The following is a 22,052-nucleotide window of genomic DNA, read 5'->3' as shown; positions in this document are numbered from 1 at the left end:
ACTTTATCATAATGCGAGATTTATGTTCATTTAAATCAGTGGTCTCAAACTCGCGGCCCGGGGGCCACATGCGGCCCGCCAGGTACTATTTTGAGGCCTTCAGTATGTTTATCATAATCACAAAAGCAAAATAAAAGTTTCTTGATCCTATGTCTCTAGCTATAAATTACAATATTATTATTAGGACTTAGCCAAAAGGAAAGATTTATAAACTATAAACTTTGTAACCCATTCTGAGCTACTGGGAGGATGGGACAAAAATTGAATTAAATAAAATAAAGAGTTTTACCTCATGCAAAATTGTCATTTCTTTAATAAGACATTAACTATTTTTTTTTTCTGAGGCCCTCCAAGTACCTACAAATCCAAAATGTGGCCCTGCAAAAGGTTTGAGTTTGAGACCACTGATTTAAATGTATATTAATGGGGCGTTTTGTCCGTCCCACACATACCAAATTGCAGAGGCATATCATTATATAGATCACTCTAGTTCCAGCCCGTGCCTTAACAATATATCCTGTTTTGGGGGGGGTGGGGATGGGTGCTTTTCCCTCTTTTTTTCTTTGTGTTCTTTCGCATTGTACTGAAGAGTTCCTGTACAACAGTTTAGCTGGGAGCTGTGAAGGGAAGACCATTGAGCTATTGTGTATTGATATTGCATTTTATGGCTTTTTGTATTGCTTTTATATTCTCAATAAAAATTTGGAAAAACCCCCCCAATATATCCTGTTTGAGGATTGGTCCATTGTTGCCCTTCCACAGTGTTACTGCACCATTGGCATTGGTGGCATTTTTCATGACTTTCATTCACTGATCCTATACCATCTACCCTATCAGATTTTCTTAATGCTTGCCCAATAGTTCTACCTCTTAGAAAGAAAACACGGAGATTCTGAAACCCTTCATGGAGATTAAGAATATGCCAATGCTGTTTTATAAGAGAAATAAGTATTTTTGATGCTTTTGAATATGGTAGCACACATATTAGTTTCGTCTCTTCTACTAAAGCTGGATTTTCTTTCAATAGTAGATCTCTCTGGGCATATCTTGCCCGCAGATATATTTGCCGGATAGAGCTCCTAGGGTACCCTCTATCCAAGAAATGATCCCCAAAATCTTTTGCTATTCTTTTATATTCATCTAAACATGTCTTGCCCTTAAATATTGACTTATTGGAAGACTGTATTTAAAACGGTAGGGGTGGAAACTACCAAAGTGTAACAAAATATTCTGAGCCACCGGCTTGCTATAGAGCAGGGGTGTCAAAGTTCCTCCTCGAAGGCCGCAATCCAGTCGGGTTTTCAGGATTTCCCCAATGAATATGCAAGAGATCTATTAGCATATATTGAAGGCAGTGCATGCAAATAGATCCTGAAAACCTGGCTGGATTGCGGTCCTCGAGGAGGGATTTTGACACCCCTGCTATAGAGGGTAGTTTTTAACTGTGATCCCTTCTTACCAATTAATATATCCAAAAATTCAATTTGGTGTTTACTATAAGTTGCCGTGAATTGTAGATTAGGATTCCTTGTGTTTATCCATTGAATGAATCTTTCTAGATCTTTTTTGTTCCCTCCCAAAGAAAAAAAGATATCATCCAGGAACCGCTTCCATAGGAGTACCGTATATAGTGAAAAAACTCTGAAGGGTAGATTTCTTCCATCTCAAATTTCCCCACATATAATGTCGCTATAGACGGGACTATAGTGGTCCCCATAGCCACCCTTGGATCTGTTGGTAAAAAGTCTCATTGTTTTCAAAAAAGTTTCTCTTAATTACCCACTCTGCCAGTTGAACCAGAAAAGAAGTGCAAATCCTCTGGTTTCCTATTCTAGTATCCAAGACTTCTTTTATGACTAGCCAAAGATCATAAAATTGAACAGTTGAGATGGAGGGTGATTGACAGCTTGGAAGCTGGGAAAATGGAGGGCAACTGGGAGGGGAGGCTAAACTAAATAGAACAACGCTGGATCTATCGACTTAACACTATTACCCCTTATGGGTTGAACAATGAATTATAATGGGCCACTCTTATTTAAGGGGGTGGTCCTGGGGGGCATGTCCTTTTTTATGTCATCTAATAAATCATTATATTATCTTCCAGAGTCTGTCATAGGGGAAAACACCCTCCAGGGATTCAAGACAAAGTTAGACAAGTTCCTGCTGAACAACAACGTGCGCTGGTAGGGCTAGTCTCAGTTAGGGTACTGGTCTTTGACCAGAGGGCCGCCACGTGAACGGACTGTTGGGCATGATGACCACTGGTCTGACCCAGCAGCGGCAATTCTTATGTAAATAAAGTTTGTTGACGCACACTTTGTCAGACGTTGACGTTTGAGCCTAGCATTTGCTAATGGAGCCAGGGTGTGTTTAAATTCACGGAGAAAGAACAATGGCGCCATTCTTCACCAGACACTATGGTCGGCTTGGAATGGTTAAAACTAGATAGGTAAGAAAGGGAGGTTTGAGAGGCTATACTAAACAATAACAAATGAGATTTATATGTATGTATTGCTGACTAACTGTAAATTACAGGGATTAATTGCTTTCCTCTTGGCACCCCAGAATGTCAGCGAGATGAAAACCACAAATAATCAAAGTTGCAAGTGCTGAACCCACGAATATGGAAGGAGACCTTTACAACGTTTTATCCTTTTTTTTTAGACCCCATAGGGTAAAAAGTAGGCAAATGGGATTCCTGATTGACGTGGAAGGCAGAGACAACTTTCGTTAAAAAAAAGAGGATCTGTGCGTAAGGAAAGCCTTGCTTCTGTAATCTTAAGGAACGGCACCCTACAGGACTGAGCTTGTAACTCAGAGACCTGTCTTGCTAATGTAATTGCCACCAGAAACACCAACTTGACCATAAAATCCAGAAGGGAAGCCTCTCATAAGGGCTCATATGAGCTCAATTGAGACCTTACAATATTGTGTTAAGATTCCAGGATGGGAATGGGAGACACACTGGTGGACGTAACTGAAGAGGCTCTTTAACAAACTGGACAACATCTGGGTATAAGGCCAGAGAGCTTCTTTCCCCCCGAGCATGGAAACAGGAAAGACCTGCTATTTGCACTTTCAGCAATCTGACCAACAAAACCTTCTGAAGTCCTTCTTGCAAAAAGTCCAGGACTACCGAAATCGGAGCTCGTAAGGGCTCTACATCATTCTCAGCACACCAGTGCTGAAAGAACTTCCAGACCTTAGCATAGGCTGCCACTGTCGATGGCTTCTTAGCTCTAAGCAGCATGGTGTCGACCCTTGCTTGTCAGAGCAGCTCACTCAAGAGCCATGCCGTAAGCCCAAATTGTTCCAGATTCTCTATAGGAATCAGTCCTTGAGTGAGAAGATCTACTTGGACTGGCCTTCTGAAAACTTCGTCCCTTTGGAGGTGAACTAGGTCTGCATAACATGGTCTTCGGAGCCAATCAGATGCCACTAGGACTACCAACCCCAGGAATGACTCAATCTACCATGGGCCACAGTGAAACACGTACAAGATCCCCTTCTCTGGCCATGGTTGGACCGATGTCGTACTGAGCCTCAACCCACGGAAGACCTCATGCCATGAAGGGGAGAGGACTACATAGCTAGCCCACTATTAAGCCCAGCCAAGCCTGGAAAGAGCCAAAAAGTCTGCATTCAAGATCCTGATAAATAAGGGATGCAAGCAGTTACACAGGGGATGGCCCTTGAGCTCCAAAAAATACAAAAGTAGGCTGGCTAGCTAGGTGTCATCCAAGGGCTAATTCTGCTAGAAGCAAACTTCCGAAGCGCAAGTCTGTGACTTCTCCCAAGCAGAGGTTCCAACAAATGAGAACCTCTGGGCCCTGAGCCTCCAAATGAACACAGAAAAAAATACCTAAAAATAATAAAACTGCAGAACCCTGCTGAGTAACTGGCTTGAAGAAAAATAATGAGGGGGCAGGAGCAGCTTCCTGGGAAGAAGACAGAGTTCAAAGATGATTGACAGCATTCTGCAATCAATTTGCGGGTTCAGATGCATAACCCTAGCGTTTAGGACTACTAGACACATTGCATTAGAAATGTTAATTTTTGTTGTACAATGCATGTAAATTTATTTATTTGAAACATAGTCAATAGTTAAAGTACATAAGTAGGATAGATATGGGCCAATTGTATTCAAGTTTATACTGGAAAACGACTATTAATTCTAATACAGACACTTCACAGGCTTTCAATGTGGTATACTGATGGGTCAGTTTTGAAAGGGTTTAGATTTAAGTTTTATTTATTTATTTAAAAAAGATTTGAGTCCAACACAGTTCCACTGTTCTAGACAGGTTACAATAGAGCATTGATGGAAAGAAAGCACATCAAGCAAAATGTGTCTACTGAGTGAAAGCAACGAGCTAGAGATGTGGAAATAGCAAGGGGGCATCACTGTTTGGGAAACAAGTATCTAAATCAGCCCCTTTCAAATCTAAGGCCGAGTTCATTTGTTCAGTAGTCTTTTTCCATTACGTATCTGAATGTAAGTTCCTAAATAGTGGGCAGGTATGGGGGGGCAGAAGTTAGATGGGGAGAAATAGGTGCTTGGCACTTAAGATCCTATATCTAGGCAAATTATTTTAAGCTTAAATTCAACTGAAAATCCTCATAAATTGATACATTAAGCAGTCTTTGAAAATAGATTCCTAAGGGTCTGAGTCAACTCCTGACGTTGGGTTTGGCAGGGTGCCAATACCTGCAAAATTCTTTAATTGGCCTATCAAAACTGGCAGTCTGTCAAGATACAATTTCTGAAATCCCCAGTAACATCTAATGGTTATTACCTTAGAATCCTATCAAGCAAAAAAAAGGATAGACAGAGATATATTAAAAGCTAGGGGCCCCATGGTCCTGCATGCAACGACCACAGTATGCATTTAATCTGATTGCATAATCTTCATAATCCCACACAATTAATCAACCAGCAGTTCTTTAAAGCATTACTCACATGAATTCCCTCTCAAATGTCTGCAATTAGTATTCCTATAGTTTAATGATAATAATTCAGAAATAATTTTATGAATTGCAATACCTACATAGGAGCAGTGTAAGAATACTCTAGAGATGATGCAATGCATGGGCTTTCTTATTCATTCATTCAATATTCTATACTGCTCTCCCAGGGGAGTTCAGAACGGTTTACATGAGTTTATTCAGGTTCTCAAGCATTTTTATTAGTGATTATCCCTCTTCATATTCAGCAATATAAATCTGCATCACAGGTTGTTGTCTTTCAAGTTCTATTGTTCCTTTCATTATATCTATAACTGGGACCCCCATGATCTCATCAGCTTCTGTACCCCAGGGTTGGCTAACTATTATGTCTGCAAAGATTTCAGCTCTTCCCAAACATGACTCCTGCAACTTTACAACAAATGACACACAATTTAAAAAAGAAACCAGAAATTACCTAGCATGCTGGGCTCTCCTTCCAAGAGCGTCAGTATATACTTATTGAGGAAGAGTGTACAGAAACTGAAGAAAAACCAAAAGGTGAGGTAGGTGAGTGCTCGTGAATTCCATATGCCTAAGTCAGACTCAATGACTGTGGTTTCAGTGATGGTTATCTTAAGCACATGCTCCTCGGGTGCACTGTCACTCCGTGCAAGTATAATCTTTTCACTTCGATGTGCAAAAAATGGGCTCTGCGGCAACTGGGCTTTCCCTTTGGGACTCTCTTCAGTATGGAGAGCCCTGGAATCTGTCAAAGTCTGTGCAACAGTTACAGAAGACATGATGGCATCAAGAGAAAGAAAAGATTTCTGGGCTTGAGAAGATGGAGCATGGAGATCAAAGAGAACGCACCCTCATCATTTCATCAAGTAATTAGTCCTGCAGCTTTTAGGTCCCACAAAAGTATAGGAAGTCCCCAAGTCAACATCTTTCTTAGAACTTCAAAAAGCAGTTTCTGGTCTCTGGTTATACCCTGTGCAGAAAAACAGTTAACAGACAGGTAAATCACATTATGTTTTTCATGAGTATTCTGCAGTAGTCAACATGTTTCTTAGATAACCAATTTATTTACACATTTATTAGAGAATGACATGGTGATTGTTACCCGCGGCTGGCCGCGGGTAACCCGCCAAAATGGTGACAAAAAAAAAAGGTCATTGCGAGATCGGGGACATGGCCATTCACCGCCCCGTGGAGCAGTGAATGGTTAGCATGCGCGGTGAACGAGCGTTTGATCCGGCAGCTCTCTCTCTCCCGCCGGCCATGTATCTCCCTCCCTCCCTCCTTTTCCCTTACCTTTTCTTGTTGAAACTGGCGATTTCTATAAGGCTATGAGCTGTATTACAGCCGGAGCCTTGAAGTTGCGTTGCGTTGCCTGCTGGAAAAATCTCCTGTTTCCGGTTACATCGGAGGAGGCTTTTCTAGCAGGCAACCCGACGCGACTTCAAGGCTTCGGCTGTAATACAGCGCATAGCCTTATACAAATTGCCAGTTTCGCCACAAAAGAAGGTAAGAGGGAGGGAGGGAGAGAAATGTACGGCTGGCTGACGGGAGGGAGCTGCTGGACCGCGTGAAGGGTGCTGGGGGTGGGGGGATGGAGAGGAGAAGATGCTGAAGACGGGGACGGGGCGGTGAAAGGGGACGGCAGAGACGGGGACGGCGTGGTGAAGAGGATGGTGATCCAGGGATGGAGCAGTGATGGGGACAGAATTTTTCCCCATGTCATTCTCTAATATTTATTTACTGCTTACAACAGTGGTTCCCAAACCTGTCCTGGGGGACCCCCAGCCAGTCAGGTTTTCAAGATATCCCTAATGAATATGCATGAGAGAGATTTGCATATAATGGAAGTGACAGGTATGCAAATCTCTCTCATGCATATTCATTAGGGATATCTTGAAAACCTGACTGGCTGGGGGTCCCCCAGGACAGGTTTGGGAACCACTGGCTTACAACAAAAACATACATAAAATTTGATCATGTGGTATCTTTGCTAAAGATCCTACATTGGCTTCCGTTTTAGAGTCCAGTTTAAATGTGCTTGTACAGTATTTAAAATTATACATGGACTCTTTGATTCCTTTGTCCTTAAATTTTTCAAGATTTTTGGGTTGTAGAACCATTCATACATACAAACTCTCTTCCCTCTGTTAAAAGGTATCATCAGTCAGTAAAATGTCTCATTCTTTTTCATTTTTATTAACTGCATTGTGGAATGATCTACGTTCTCAAAGAAGATCTTGTATTTTGCTTCAGGTCTTCCGAAAAATCTTAAAAACCATGTTGTTTCAATGTTTTGAAACAATAATTTTTAGGGACTGTAATGTTATCCCTTTTAGATAAACTGTTGTAAACCGAGTCAAGCCCTATTTTATTAGGGATGACTCGGTATAAAAATCTAAGATTAGATTATTTGAAATTTTGTTGTTTTTAGTTTTATGATTTTATCTAAAGTGTTGCTGTAGGTGCCTCACGCCTGGTCATATATTTTCAGTATTAGCTTTCCCAGAAAATATTCTGAAATCACTGAAACTGCCATCACACCTGACTTAACTAGGATCCCTGCTAGTGGCCATTTCAGCAATGACACGGAAGAGGGTTTCTTCCTTACTGAAGATGGGACACACTTATAAGAGCTGTGTGTGTCCAAAGGCCTCCTTTCAGTCGATAATAAAGAATTAGTTGTTTCTTTTTTTTTTCCACTATTATACTTGCACTTAATCATCAGAAAGCATGTACTGTCAGTCTTTACTGTATGTCTGAGATACATACACTTATAACAGAGGCCTGTCCATGTGTAGATTAGTAGGGGGTCCAGGAGTTTCCAACGCAATTTGACATGTTTTTTTACAAATGCCAAATTTACAAGACATAAGATAAGTGCCCATCTAAAGCACAAAGGTCTGCATCTATTCCTACAAATTCACACATAACTTACTAGAAAGAGAGAGAAGACCTGGACCCCCTACTAATCTACACATGGACAGGCCTCCTAAACTTACTTGCTCCACTTCATCACTGACGCTGAAACCGTGGATTGAAGACAAAGTTTTATTTTATTTTTCTTTCCAGCTTATGATTTATCTTTAATCTTATCTATTGTTTTGCCTTTTGTCTTTGTTTTGTTCTATTTCTATCATTTAAATTTCTCCAGAATTCTACTGTTCAACGGCTCCCCCTTCTGCTTCTATTCCTTTCTCTCCTCTCTTCTACCTTCCAAAGTATTTAGATCAATGCTGTCTTGTTAAAATGTTTATTTTATTTTTATTTTTCCTCTAACTCTACTTTTCACTTCTCTATTACCCTCCAGGTACTTTAGTTAGATTGTGAGCCTTCGGGACAGTAAGGGAATTTTTCAAGTACCTTTCTTATTTCTAATCTTAATGTATATTTTCTGTAAACCGCTTAGAACCTAACGGATGTAGCGGTATATAAGAAATAAATTACATTACAAATAAATTACATTACATTATAAGTGTATGTATCTCAGACATACAGTAAAGACTGACAGTACATGCTTTCTGATGATTAAGTGCAAGTATAATAGTGGAAAAAAAAAAGAAACAACTAATTTGTTTCGACAAATCTTTCTCCAAGGTCCCACCTAAAATTCTGTGCAATGGTATCATGAACAGTTGGCTTAATGCCTATAGTCCAGAACGGCATCAAAGCTTAGCACATCTATACTGACCAGAAAGTACAAGGAGTCTTACCCTTTCCTAAGTCGGTGCATCTTCAACTAGCAGCAAACTGTAAAAGGGAAAGGGAAAATATGGTGACAGCAGCAGGACCAGTTTAACTTCTTTTTTTTAAGCTACCTATTTGTAGGTGGCCAAATGCCAGATTGTATAACTTAGATACAGACAGTGAGGAATGGGCAAAGTCTAGTTTTGAGTTGTCTGGGGTTAACGTTTTTGTATGCTTACTTTTGGTCACTCTGCAAATGTTTGCTTGGAAATAGTAATTTAAAAAAATGATTGAAGAAAAAATAAAAGAAATGCATATAAAAGAATCACCTTTTTCTACAGATGGTTCTATTTATTGTACTCTAAGCCCCAGGCTCTAAGACACAATTTCCAGTCATAGCAACATTAAAAATATATCCATGGTGGATAAGGGTGAAAAGAGGCCACTGCTCATCACAAATTTCAAGTCCAACAAGGATTACTTAAGAACAAGGAAACGCAGAGATTGATAACTGGAAGATCAAGATATTACATTACATTAGAGATTTCTATTCCGCCATTACCTTGCGGTTCAAGGTGGATTACAAAAGAGTTATAAACGGTGGGTTACAATGGAAGATCATTTGTCATTTCTAGAGAAAGTAAAGAGTAGGTCAGGTAGTTTCTGCATGGCGGAAGAGGGAGGGAGGACAGTGTATATGATATTAGGACTGTTTCAGGAATTTCTTGAAGAGTATAGTTTTTATTATTCGTAATTATTTTATTAATTTTCAAATGACATACCAAGTAATCACTTGTACAGAAAGTTAGTTAGTATAGATATGACCTATATCTAATATAAATCATATTCAATCTAAATAAAAAGAGAAAAATACAGGATATTCTTTCAACCAACTCAACTCAAGTCCTCAAAACATGGATCCAAGAATTCATTAAAGCGAACAGAGGAAATTATTATTAGAAGATAAATTACAGACACAACTGAGAGATAGGCAGATATATAATTATGGAGCTGTTAATTTCTCTTTATCCAGTCGGGACATAGCCAGGAAAGCTGTTAATTGTTGTGGCTCAAAGAAAACATATTTAAGTGAACGGTAGCAAACAATACACTTGCAAGGATGTCTCAAGTAAAACGTTGCTCCCAGTGAAGTGACTCCAGATTTCAACAGCAAAAATTCTCTACATCGCTTTTGAGTTTCTCTAGAGAGGTCAGGAAACATTTGTATTTTGCAACCAAGAAACTCTTTCCGTCTATTTTTAAAGAAAAGTCTCAATAACCATGTTTTATCCGTGGCGAGAGCTACAGTCAAAATCATTGTAGAAGGTACAACTGTTTCTCTATTTGAAGTTTCTAACAATTCAGAAACATTAAGTAATGCTTGATCCGATATTTTAACTTGCGTTGGGGCCCCTTCTTTATTTGGCAAATAGTACACTTGAACAAATGGTGGTAAAGTTTCTTCTGAAACTTGCAAAGTTTCTATCAAGTATCTCTTAAGCATTTCCCTAGGAGTAACCGAAGTCAATCTAGGGAAATGAATTCATCTCAAATTGTTATTCCGAGAATTATTTTCAAGTGTCTCCAATTTCTTCCTTAAGTTAATATTGTCTTTAATTAGGGACTCCTGTACTTGTTTGGTCAAAGAAATTTCTTGATCAAGCTTTTGAATTGTATCCTTTGAAACAGTCACTTCCGCAGACAAATCTTTCAGCTCTCTAGAATGTTGAATCAATTTCCCCTCAATATATTGGAAATTGGGACTAATATTCCTAGTAAAATTTGCAATCAAATCCCATAGTGAATCTAAAGTCACTTGCGCTGGTTTCTCCAAAATTGGAAGACTTTGCCGAGTATAAAAATGCTCACCGTCAGAAGAAGAAAAGTTCCCCTGGTTAGGTTCTGGCTGGAATCCTACACCTCCAGTTGCTTGTCCCAGCCCGGCTTCTCCTGCAACTACTCCCTGGTCAGAGAGTATTGCCTCCTCAGTTTCCCATGATGACCCTGCTGCCTCGAGGGGAAGTACTTACCCCATCTCCAGGGTTTCCTCCATCCCTGGGGAACTGGCTGACTGGAGACATGGAGATGGTGCTCTCAAGTCGGGGCTCAAGGTAGTTTCCAGCCCTGGGAGTATAGTTTTTATTTCTTTTCTGAACATCTTGTAGTCTGGGGTAGTTATCAGTAGATTGGAGATCTGGTTATCTAGTTTTGCTGTTTGAGTGGCTAGGAGGCCATCGTATAGTTTTTTCCATTTAACTTCTTTGATGGGGGGGAGGGGTGTGTGAATGAGCATATTACTCCATATCTCCGACAATTGCATTGGCTGCCAGTTGTATTTAGAATTCAATACGTCACCAATTTCTACATGGTACGATCCCTGAATTTTTAAAGAGTTTGATGTCTGGGTATTAACCATTAAGATCATTGCGCTCCGAAAGTTCAGCATTGCTGAAAACGAAGGCTAATCCTAAATATGTGGAAATGAATGTGAGGACTTTTACATGTTGAACAAGAAATAAACCCCAAAACAAGGAAAAGGATTTGCAACTAGAAAAATTCCTCCTAATAATAACAAATACACTGGGAAATCACTATCAAAGATGTAAACCACATTAAATGATCGTGTTATACTTAATATATATTAATACATTAAAAATTTTGTGATAATGAGTCCTCAGTTTACTCAGCTCATATAGAGCTGAGAGGTTATTCACAGAGTAACATCCCTGGACTCATTGTGAATTTTGTGAAAAATTTGCAAAAAACACAAAAATGTTCATTGATATAAAACTCTCCAGTGTATTATGTGGAAAACGCTACTAATTTTAAATGGGAGAGGTTCCAAACTAAAAAAACACCATGAACACCTTCTCTCACACCAAGAAGCATCATGGGATAAAGACCTAGAACAATTACTTTCGCCCACTACTTATGAGGAATTTAGGAAACGTCTAAAAACACACCTGTTCCTAAAACATCTTGACAACTGATCCACTTATCTTTCTCCCCTCAATAGCGACTAACTGTCCTTTTGATCACTTTTCTCCTCAACAATGAATTTCCTGTCTTATTACTTCTCTTTCTTCTTCCCCTCTTGAAGTCAGTCAATTTGTACCTCTGTTTAATCTTTTGTAAACCGCATAGAACTTCACGGTAATGCGGTATATAAGCTGTTATTATTATTATTATAATCAATCTAAATCAGTAGTGTCCAACCTTTTGGCTTCCCTGGGCCGCATTGGCTGAAAAAAATGTTTCTGGGGCCGTGCAAACGCTGCAGCAAGACAGAGGAGGGAGCTGGCAAGACGGTAAACACCCGGGGGCAGCAGAGGAAAACACTTCATCGCCCTCGACCGGGGCCGCACAAAATACTTCACAGGGCCACATGTGGCCCTTGGGCCGCAGGTTGGACACCCCTGATCTAAATATTCCATTAGCCAAAAGCAATGCCAAATCTCAAATGCTAGTGAAGGAAAAAGCCTCAGATTTAAACTGAGCAAAACTGAATGCTCAGTTAATTGATCCAATCATTTATTTATTTATTTTAAAACACTTATATCCTGCATATCAAAACAATCTATGACAGCAAAAACCTTCATTGGGCATATAATACTACTTTAACAGCTCAAAAATAAAGCAAAATCAGGCATTTATCTTTAATAGTGGAATTGTTGTGTGTCCTCCTGATAATATTTCGCGGCACAAAAATTGTTTCGCGGCACAAAAATTGCTGCTTTAGGGCATGGGATGCACAGGAACTGAACTGCTACTTCTCGCTGTTCACTGCAGTCTACATTATATATATACATGCCAATATCAAGGTGTTAATTAAATCACCATCCCTAAGGACCCAATCTCAGATGTTGGGTTCCCGATCCTCAGAGACAACACACTGGGGTCAAGTCAATCATTTACCCAATGATTAACATGTCACTTCGTAACAGGATCCTATCTAATGTATTAAATACGTTTAAATATTTTTAGTTCATGGGAATAATACCCTTAAATATTGAATCATTTGATAAATAGTTTTGTAAACACCATAAACTTTGAAGTAATAGTATACTTAGCTTATTTGTGGTCAGTTTTGGGATAAGCACTCGCTCACTGCCGCTCAGCGGCAGAAAAAAAATAGCCGCGACTGACCGGATTAGCAGCGGGCAGGAGCGCGGTAAGCTCGCTCCTGCCCGCTGCACCTCTGGACCACCAGGGATAAAAGTGGCAATTTGGGGGGAGGCCACGGCCCCTGTGCCCCTCCCCCCACCGTTCTGACGCCTATGGGGTGGAGGATGGCAATGCTGCTGGCTGGCTTCCGTGTTTTAGTTTTTAATTTTCTATTGTTGGTGTTGCTTTGTACATACCCTTGGGCATGTTACCTTTTAATTTGGCAAAGTTGCCTTTTAACTCATATTAAATACTGTTGACAGTACCACAGAGTGAGCGTATAACAAACAATGCAGCAATTGTAACCGGGTGGAGAAAAAAAGCCTCAGAGTTAAATGGCAGTTCATAAGCATAAATAGTAAAGTAGTTCATAAGCATAAATAGTAAAGTCAGTCATCGGCATTAAAAAAAGCCCTCAAACTCATGCAATCAATCTTGCAGCATAGATGAAATGCTCACAAGAAGTCACTTATCTGATACAGTCCTGTAAATCCAGGCACTTCTCACAGTGATACAACTTCCATATGCTGTCTGAGGATCAGTTCCAGTCAGATGAAATCTAACAAGCCGGCAAAGGGTTGGTGAATTTTCCCCTGAAGCAGCTGGCTTGACTGGTGAAACAGGAATTCTTGTTGGGGTTCATTTTGATGGAACTGATCCTTGGGCAGCATTTGGAATAGACATTTAAATATATCGCAGGCCGTATCGAGGTGGAAGATGATATCTTCTTTCTTAAAGGACCCTCGGCCACAAGAGGGCATCCGCTAAAAATCAGAGGAGGGAAATTTCATGGCGACACCAGGAAGTATTTCTTCACCGAAAGGGTGGTTGATCATTGGAACGAACTTCCACTGCAGGTGATTGTGGCCAACAGCGTGCCAGATTTTAAAAGTAAATGGGATATGCATGTGGGATCTCTAGGGGGGTAAAGTCGAGGGGGTGGGTCATTAGAGGGCAGATTTGATGGGCTATGGCCCTTTTCTGCCGTCATTTTCTATGTTTCTACAGTACAAAACACAGCCCCGAGACTAATCTCTTCACTAAGAAAACAAGACCACATCACCGAGGCATACCTTGACTCACACTGGCTCCCAATTCAAGCAAGAATACTATTTAAATTCTACTGTCTACTATTTAAATCCATTAATGGTGACAGCCCAGCCTACTTGAACAACCGCCTAATCTAAACTACCACAACCAGACACAGGAGAACCCAGACACCATTCACATACTCTCCAATCAGAGATATCAAGCGGAAAGAACTATACGATGGCCTACTAGCCACACAGGCAGCAAAACTAGACCACCAACTCTCCAATCTACTACTCATGACCCCAGACTTTTCTTTTAGAAAAGAAATAAAAACCCTGCTATTCAAGAAATCCATGAAGACTAACTAACACCATATGAAACATTTCAATCCTCTGAAGCAACTCGCGCTACTCTGTAACACCTCTGGACATGTCCAGAAATCCTCTTCTGTAATCCGCCTTGAACCACAAGGTAATGGCGGAATAAAAATCACTAATGTAATGTAATTTAAAGGCTACCTTAAAACCTCTCTTCAAGGATGCATTCGATGTTTTTGACTAAACTCAGTCAATTAAAAAAAAAATAAAAATAAGGATAAATTCTCTTTTTTAGCATTTCTTTTTTAATACTATATTACTAATTTACGTTTCCCCACCCTTTACTCAATCCTTAATTGTCTTTCTAGCTATAAATACTGTAGTTCTCCCTCCTTTCCTCATGTTTCTTTTTGGGAGTTTATTTAGGTCTGTCTGAGTTTGTCGTGTGTACTTAATTGAATCCCCGTTTTATTAATATACAACGTTTAGACATGCCAATAAGTTTCCAAGTTTATTATAAGATTTGATTAATCGCCTATTCCAGGTTCTAGGCGATGTACATCATCAATTACAGAGTTAGGGTAAAAATACATATTTAGAACAACTTAAAACAAATCAAAATAGCCTAAAACACGTAACATGACTAAACATATACAATAAAACAATAAAGCGTTAAAATACAATATACAATAAAACATGACTAAACATATACAATAAAACAATAAGCGTTAAAATAAAATTTTAAATCAACTTGAAACTTGTATCACTGCGAGAAGTGCTCGGATTTACAGGACCGTATCGGATAAGTGACTTCTTGTGAGCGTTTCATCTATGCTGCAAGGTTGATTGCATGAGTTTGAGGGTTTTTTTTAATGCCGATGACTGACTTTATGGCGGTACTTTACTATTTATGCTTATGAACCGCCATTTTACTCTGAGGCTTTTTTTTCTCCACCCAGTTACAGTTGCTGCATTGCTCGTTATACGCTCACTTTACTTTCAAAATACTACTTCTTACTTTTAAAGTTCAATCTAATCCCATTCCATCCTTTATAGATAGGATGATAATCCCATTCGACCCACATAGGACGCTCCGCTCCTCCCAACAACATCTTTTAGTGGTCCCCTCAGTCCACCAATTGTTTTATGATACAACGTGTAAAACAATCTTTTCTGTAGCCGCTCCAACATTGTGGAATACTTTACCTCTTACCCTGAGACAAGAAAAGAATCTCAATAATTTTAAATCTAATCTTAAAACACTTCTTTTTAGAGATGCTTTTAAGATCGATACTTAACTTTTTGTTCAAAAAAACTCAGAGGCCTTATATCAAAGACTCCCTTTTTACTTTTTTTTTCCTCCCCTTTCTTTTATTTTAAGCAATGTATCCTCCCTATTTGCCCATGTGTATCATGTTGCATCTGTATTGTAATTGTTTATGCGTTCCCTTTATGTTATATATATATATATATATTTTAAACTTTTTAACACTTTGTATTAATTGGAAACTGCTTTGATTATAAAAGCGGTATATCAAGACTTAAATAAACTTGAAACACTCTGTGGTATTACTCTGTCAACAGTATTTGATATGGAGTTAGAATTGGTATTGTTGAAACCCTTATTTTTTGTGGCTTAATTACTGCATGTGTAAAAGATTTAATCTGGGGATATTATTTAAAGTTCCTTCTCTGCAGACAAAACCCAGATATCAAATAAATCCCAGTATTAGAAAGGAAAATTTGTAAGGATAGCATTGTCTGGGAGTGACTGCAAACCATGACCGCCTACAGGGTATATAGCTGAGAGGCACCAGCAAAAGATAAAATGAAATTCTGTATGTTAATACATCAACACTGGTAAAAATAAATGGAAAGCTAAACCCTCCAATGCCGTAAAGTTACATAGTAAATATTGGCCAAACTCCTTTCTGGACAAACAAACACTGTATGCCAAATGTGCAGAAGGACCTAGAAACATGCAAGTTATTCCCAACAAGTACACAAATTCAGTTCCAATAAAATGTCAAGTCAAACCAGTTTGCAAACAGTGAATTATGGACAAGGGAAAAAGATACAGTATTTTGCACAGAAGACAACTTTTCATAATTACTGGGGAGAACCAAACTGAAAATAAACTAGCCTTCCCTGAATAGGATGAAGGAGTCTTGTTAACAGGGGTGGCCTGAGCATCTCCGTTTACTAACCAAGATACACTTATTTGCTCACTCCATAATCTCTAAAATACACTTGGGGCTCCTTTTACAAAGCCACGCAAGTGGTTTTAGCGCACGCTAGCCGAAAATCGACCGCCTGCTCAAAAGGAGGCGGTAGCGGCTAGCACGCACGGCAATTTAGCAGGCGCTATTCTGCGTGTTAAGGCCCTAGCGCAGCTTTGTAAAAGGAGCCCTTGGTGGGGGGGAGGGGGGCCCTACCATTTCCTGAGCACATCTGAAAGTCTCCTTACACAAACTGCTGAAATTCCACGTACTTGCAAGCAAAAGTATCCACAGCAGGGTGCCCCTTTTTGTTATAAAGAATTCAACACAGAGATTGCATAGTCTCACCGAGAAAATCACATTTTACTAGTTTGGCAAACGTCTTTTCTTTAAAATGTTAAAACTTAATGAAGCAAAAATCAAACGTTTCTGAAGCATCCAAACCAAAAGCTAATTTTCATTCTTCGTCACTGGTGCACTTGGTTTGAAGTGCCCCCCACCCCTCCCTCCCAAACATCTTTGGATAACTTTGCCCACTTCCATTAAGCATAAATAATACAGCAAAAGAATGGATTGAAAAAGAGACTGTATTACCTTCCTGTTTTAGATCAGTTGAAAGAGAATCACAGCTCCTCCTCTTTATCTTTTTTGTACTGGGCAGTTCTTAGACACAGATGAACTGAAACGTGGCAGTCATCGAGGGATTAGAAAGCCAAACCCCCAATCCAGGACAAAACCAAAAGCAAGCCACGCTTTGCTGCCTACCACATGCTTCTCTTAACATTTGAAGCAGTAATTTTACTCCAGGAATAAAACACATTTTAAAAGGCTTGGAAAAATACAAATCGCAACAGAATTTGCAATTTTGCAATCCGATTCCTACCGTCCCGTCCCCCCCCTCCTTCCCCAGCCCACTGGATTGTTAGACGGAGCCTGCCCAACTGCTAGGCAGTCGCCTAGAGCAGCAAAATGCTTCTGCAGCCAAAGCAACACACCAGGTCCTGACAGCCACACAAACCGAAAGAACATTATTTGAATAATGATCAGACAACAAAAGGTAGAAAGCCGGGAGGGAGGGAGGGAGGGAAAAAAGGAACGGCAGGCCAAATTTAATTACCCTGTGGGTCTGAGTTTGACACCCCTGCACTATGATGTGTGACTTAGCGCCGGAGTTTTAAGCATTGAGCCTCTTGAGTCTAGAAGGAGGAGTGGCCTAAAGGTCAGCGATGTCCTTGAGAACTGGGTTTGATATCCACTGCAGCTCCTTGTGACCCTGAGCAAGTCAACTAACCCTCCACTGACCCAGGTACAAACAAAGAACCCCCTCCCCCCTTAGACTGTGACACAGAGAATAACACAGTGACAAAATTTGTCACCATCCTCATCTCCGCGGACAACTGCGGGAAACCATCCCCATGTCATTCTTTAAGGAGAGAGGGAAGAATCAGACTATGATTGGGCCCAGCCACTGACTCTCAAGCCTTGCATTGAAGAATGCTGGTGTAGAAGGACTGAGGTTGAGATAGTCACTAAAGAATGACACCGGATGGTTAGAACATTAGACCATAAGCATTGCTATACAGGGACAGACAGAAGGTCCATCAAGCCCTGTATCCTGTTTCCAGCAATGGCCAAACCAGGTCCCAAGTAACTGGCAGAAAACCAGAGTAGCAACATTCCAGAGCTGAGATTGTGATGTCATAATGCCTCATTCCACCAATGCCTAAAAGTCAACCTCATCAGTGATGTCACAAAGGCTTCATTATCCTATACTTGGCTCACATAGGAATCAGAGTATGAATGGGCCCAGCTACTGACCCTCAAGCCTTACATTGAAGAATGCTGGTGTAGAAGGACTGAGGCTGAGAAAGACACTAAAGAATGACACGGGATGGTTAGAACATAAGACCATAAGTGTTTTCATACTGGGGAGGCGGGGTGTTTCAGGTGTCAGGCAGGAGGAAATGGGCATCCCTCTTGCCAATTGGGGAGGGGGGGGGGTTTCCTCTGTCAGCCACAGCAGACTCAGCTGATTGCAGCAGGGGAATTCCCCTCCCCCCGGTCAGCTGAGCCAGGACAGAATTTATCCCGGATCAGCTGAGCCGGCAGGGTGTATAGTACCCTGGCTCAGTTGTTCGGGGATAAATTCCCCTTCCACCATCAGCTTATGACTGCTGCGGTCTAGCAGCAAAGACAGGGGGCTGAAATGGAGACCAGGGTTTTCCAGGCCTACTTTTTAGCCACTTATCTTGGCATGAATCGCAGCTAAGTAGCTGCTTTAGCCTACCTAATGCCACTTCCGGCGTTGGCCACATCTACTTTGGCATTCTGCTACCTAAAGCAGCTCCCTAGCCACGATTCCAGCTGCCTTTTATTTAAGCGTCAGTAGGCACTTCAACACTGGCTGTAGAATTTTCCTTGTAATATTCTATGTGTATTACTGAAATTACTAAGGGCTCCTTTTACTAAGATGCAACAGTGTTTTTAGCGGCTAGAACTAAACGCCAGCTCAATGCTGCAAACTGCAATAACAATAGCAAATATCACTACAGAAAAATAACACTGGGATAATCAACAAGGCAAAATATATACCGTATCTCTTCAGTATATGACAAAATGACTCCAATCAACCCCACTTAACCCAAATTTTAAAAAAACCCTCTCTCACCTTATAACAGCATAGCCACCCCCACTCCCGTCCCCCACTCTTAGGCCCGAGAGTGAGAGTTACCAACTATTACTCAGCAAAGAGAAAGTTGAGAGGACATAAGGTTCCCAAAAAGAAACTCATCAGGGAGTCACAGCAGGAGCTGCTTCCTTCCAAGAGATGTAAGGCAGACCAAATTTTTTGAAAGGATCCCATATGATTCTTACTTAATGCAGTCAATTTAATAATAATAATACTAATACTAATAATTTTATTTTTATATGCCGCCAAAGCTGTAGAAGTTCGAGGCGGTTTACAGCAAGAAGCACTGGACAATCAGCGAAGAGGTTACAATCAAAGTCAGCAATACAATCTTACATAATGAAGGAATATGAAAGCTATATAGTTCATTAGGGTTACTGGTTGAGTAAGCAGAGCTGAGTAGATTCTTAGTTAACAAATCGATTGAACAAGCTTGTTTTTAACAGTTTTCTAAAATTGAAGTAGGATGATGACATATTATAAACATACTGTAGATGACATATTATAAACATACTGTAGTTCACTTTCTTTTGCACCACACTGAATGCAGCATACGTGCCACCGTCATCACCAAAGCAATCAACTGGCGTTGGCACTGCTTCAAAGCATGTGGAGCTACACTTAGCAAACAACTGGCAATACCCAAAACATCCGAAATGAAGCCCATTACCCCAGACCACTAGGCCTGCACCTTAGGGCAAAGCCACCAATTATACATAAAGGAACCCTGGGCGCCACAAAGTCTCCAACATTGATCTGTACCCCTGCCAAACATTGCTTTCAGTCGTACCGGTGTATAATACCACTGATATAACATCTTGTAGCCATTTTCCACCATGTTGCTAGAAATTGATACTCTAAGCAAGAATCTCAATTGCCGTTCCCACACCTTATCATCATAAATTATTCCAAGATCTTATTCCCAGATCTGCTTCTATTTAACAGGAATCGGAACCAAATGCAATAAAGCAGTATAAAGTCGGGTGATCGCTCCCCTGCAGTGGCGTACCTAGGGTATGTGGCACCCGGGGCCCATCGTTTTTTGACCCCCACCCCCCATGTAAAAAAATATTTTTTGTAATAACCATGAAACGGAATAAATGGTCAGAATAGAAACAGGCAGTGAAAATTTTCTTTTATTGAACCTCATATATGTAACCATTATTCCAAACATAACATAAATTATGTCTGAATTGTCATGACATGAGAAGTACATATTGAGTAGTTGCAGGTGATGCTTGGGACAGTTCTGATTGTGTTAGTTCGGTTTTATGTGTTTTTTTGAATAGAAGGGTTTTTATTTCTTTTTTGAAGGTTTTGTAGTCTGTGGTCGAGGTCAATAGGTTGTAGAGTTGGGGGTTGAGTGTTAGGAGGTTGTCAAACAGTTTTTTTCTTTTGACGTTTTTGGTTGGAGGGTGTGTGAATGGTGCGTGAGTTCTCCTATGTCTGGTTGAAATGGATTGAATTATTTAGCTGAAGAAATTAGTTACCCCCCCATTCCACACACATTAATTCTCTTCCATTTTTGTTCCCATTATAAAAAACACTGATAAGTTCCCAGAAAAAAAATACATTAAAATAAGAAGTGAAAACAAAGGCCCCTACAGATGAGAATCCCTACGAGGGTCGAACTAGAATATCAGTCGCCAGGTACAGACTTAAGAGGATAGGTCAGTAGGGTGGGCAGACTTGATGGGCTATAGCCCTTTTCTGCCGTCATCTTCTATGTTTCTATGTAACATAACATAAGAACAGCCTAACTGGGTCAGACCAATGGTCCATCATGCCCAGTAGCCCATTCTCATGGTAACCAATCCAGGTCACTAGAACCTGGTCAAAACCCAAAGAGTAGCAACATTCCATGCCACCGATCCAGGGCAAGCAGACACTTCCCCCATGTCTTAATAACATACTATGGACTTTTCCTGCAGGAATTTGTCCAAACCTTTCTTAAAACCAGCAATGCTATCTGCTTTTACCATAACTTCTGGCCACTTCATTTTTAAGCTTAGATCTTTCCTTCCAAATAGAGACCTTGCTAGATGTCAAATACAGAAAGAACAAGGTAACTTCACAAGGGCTTAGCTGTGCAGGAAATGTGAATCTCCTCATACACCCACCATATAGTGCAAAAATGTGCAAAGGTCTGTTTTTTTCTTTCGATCACTACATAGCCTAATGCCACACAAGCAGTGCTGTTACAAACATATTCTGAAGGTCAATGCTAAGGTTAACAAAGTTTCCTTCCTTAGACCACAAGGAGATACTGACAAACCACTGGAAGAGATCCTAAAACAACTACCCTGGCACAACACCCAAAGACCCAGTGTGAACCAGTTGAGTGGAGTGGACTAACTGGGGGCCCAGAATTTGCTCAGCAGAATTTCCCAGACCACCTCTTCCTCTCAACACATTGACACACTGCCACCACCACCACCATTAGGAACACCTCACCGGGTAGGCCAAAGTTGCTGCAACAGATACTGCCTGCTGACTGAAACTCGAACACTTTTTCTGATCCAGAGGTAATTTCTGGATTGGAGGGATGCAATACTGAACATGAAAGTGTAAGATTCTAGCATGGTCACCCAGACTTCAACACTTTGACCTGTGACCATAACCTGAAGATATCTGGAGTAATCTAGTCTGCACTAATCACAGCCTCTCTTAGGAGAGCACAGAAAACAGTCTTACTTGAAGTGAAGAGTTTTGTTAACTTATTTCTTTAGGTGCGGTAAGCTCTTGGCAGGATGAAACAAAAAAGTATATTTAATTGTACAAATGTATAAGAAGAGTATTTTATGTAGATAATATGTTTGAATAAGAAAATTATTTCACACAAATTAATGTAATCCCTCAACAATTGACTATGATAATACTGCAAACTGTGATAAAATTATGTACCCTCTTCTGTGTTCATCCTATGCTTTTTTGAATTTTGTCACCGTTTTCATCTCCATCACCTCTCTTGGGAGGGCA

The 22,052-nt window shown here is 40.3% G+C and overlaps 1 protein-coding gene across 6 annotated transcripts in view; it reads right to left on the bottom strand.

Moving 5' to 3' along the window:
• SLC35E2B (solute carrier family 35 member E2B) overlaps positions 1–22,052 on the bottom strand; it is a 59,331-nt gene that overhangs the window by 35,435 nt on the left and 1,844 nt on the right. For 4 of the 6 annotated variants that reach the window (XM_033922344.1, XM_033922345.1, XM_033922349.1 and 1 more), the window contains exon 2: positions 5,423–5,938. In XM_033922344.1, coding sequence (XP_033778235.1) covers positions 5,423–5,747 — 325 coding nt within the window. In that variant the 5' untranslated portion in view covers positions 5,748–5,938. Of the gene's footprint in view, positions 1–5,422; positions 5,939–8,678; positions 8,716–22,052 lie in introns of all 6 variants that reach the window. The other 2 variants (XM_033922346.1, XM_033922347.1) reach the window with 1 other exon arrangement.

This window comes from Geotrypetes seraphini, chromosome 15 (genome assembly GCF_902459505.1).
Source record: "Geotrypetes seraphini chromosome 15, aGeoSer1.1, whole genome shotgun sequence".
Taxonomy (NCBI): Eukaryota; Metazoa; Chordata; class Amphibia; order Gymnophiona; family Dermophiidae; genus Geotrypetes; species Geotrypetes seraphini.
Note: the sequence above shows the minus strand (reverse complement) of the source record. Positions and strands in the feature narration are given on the sequence as shown.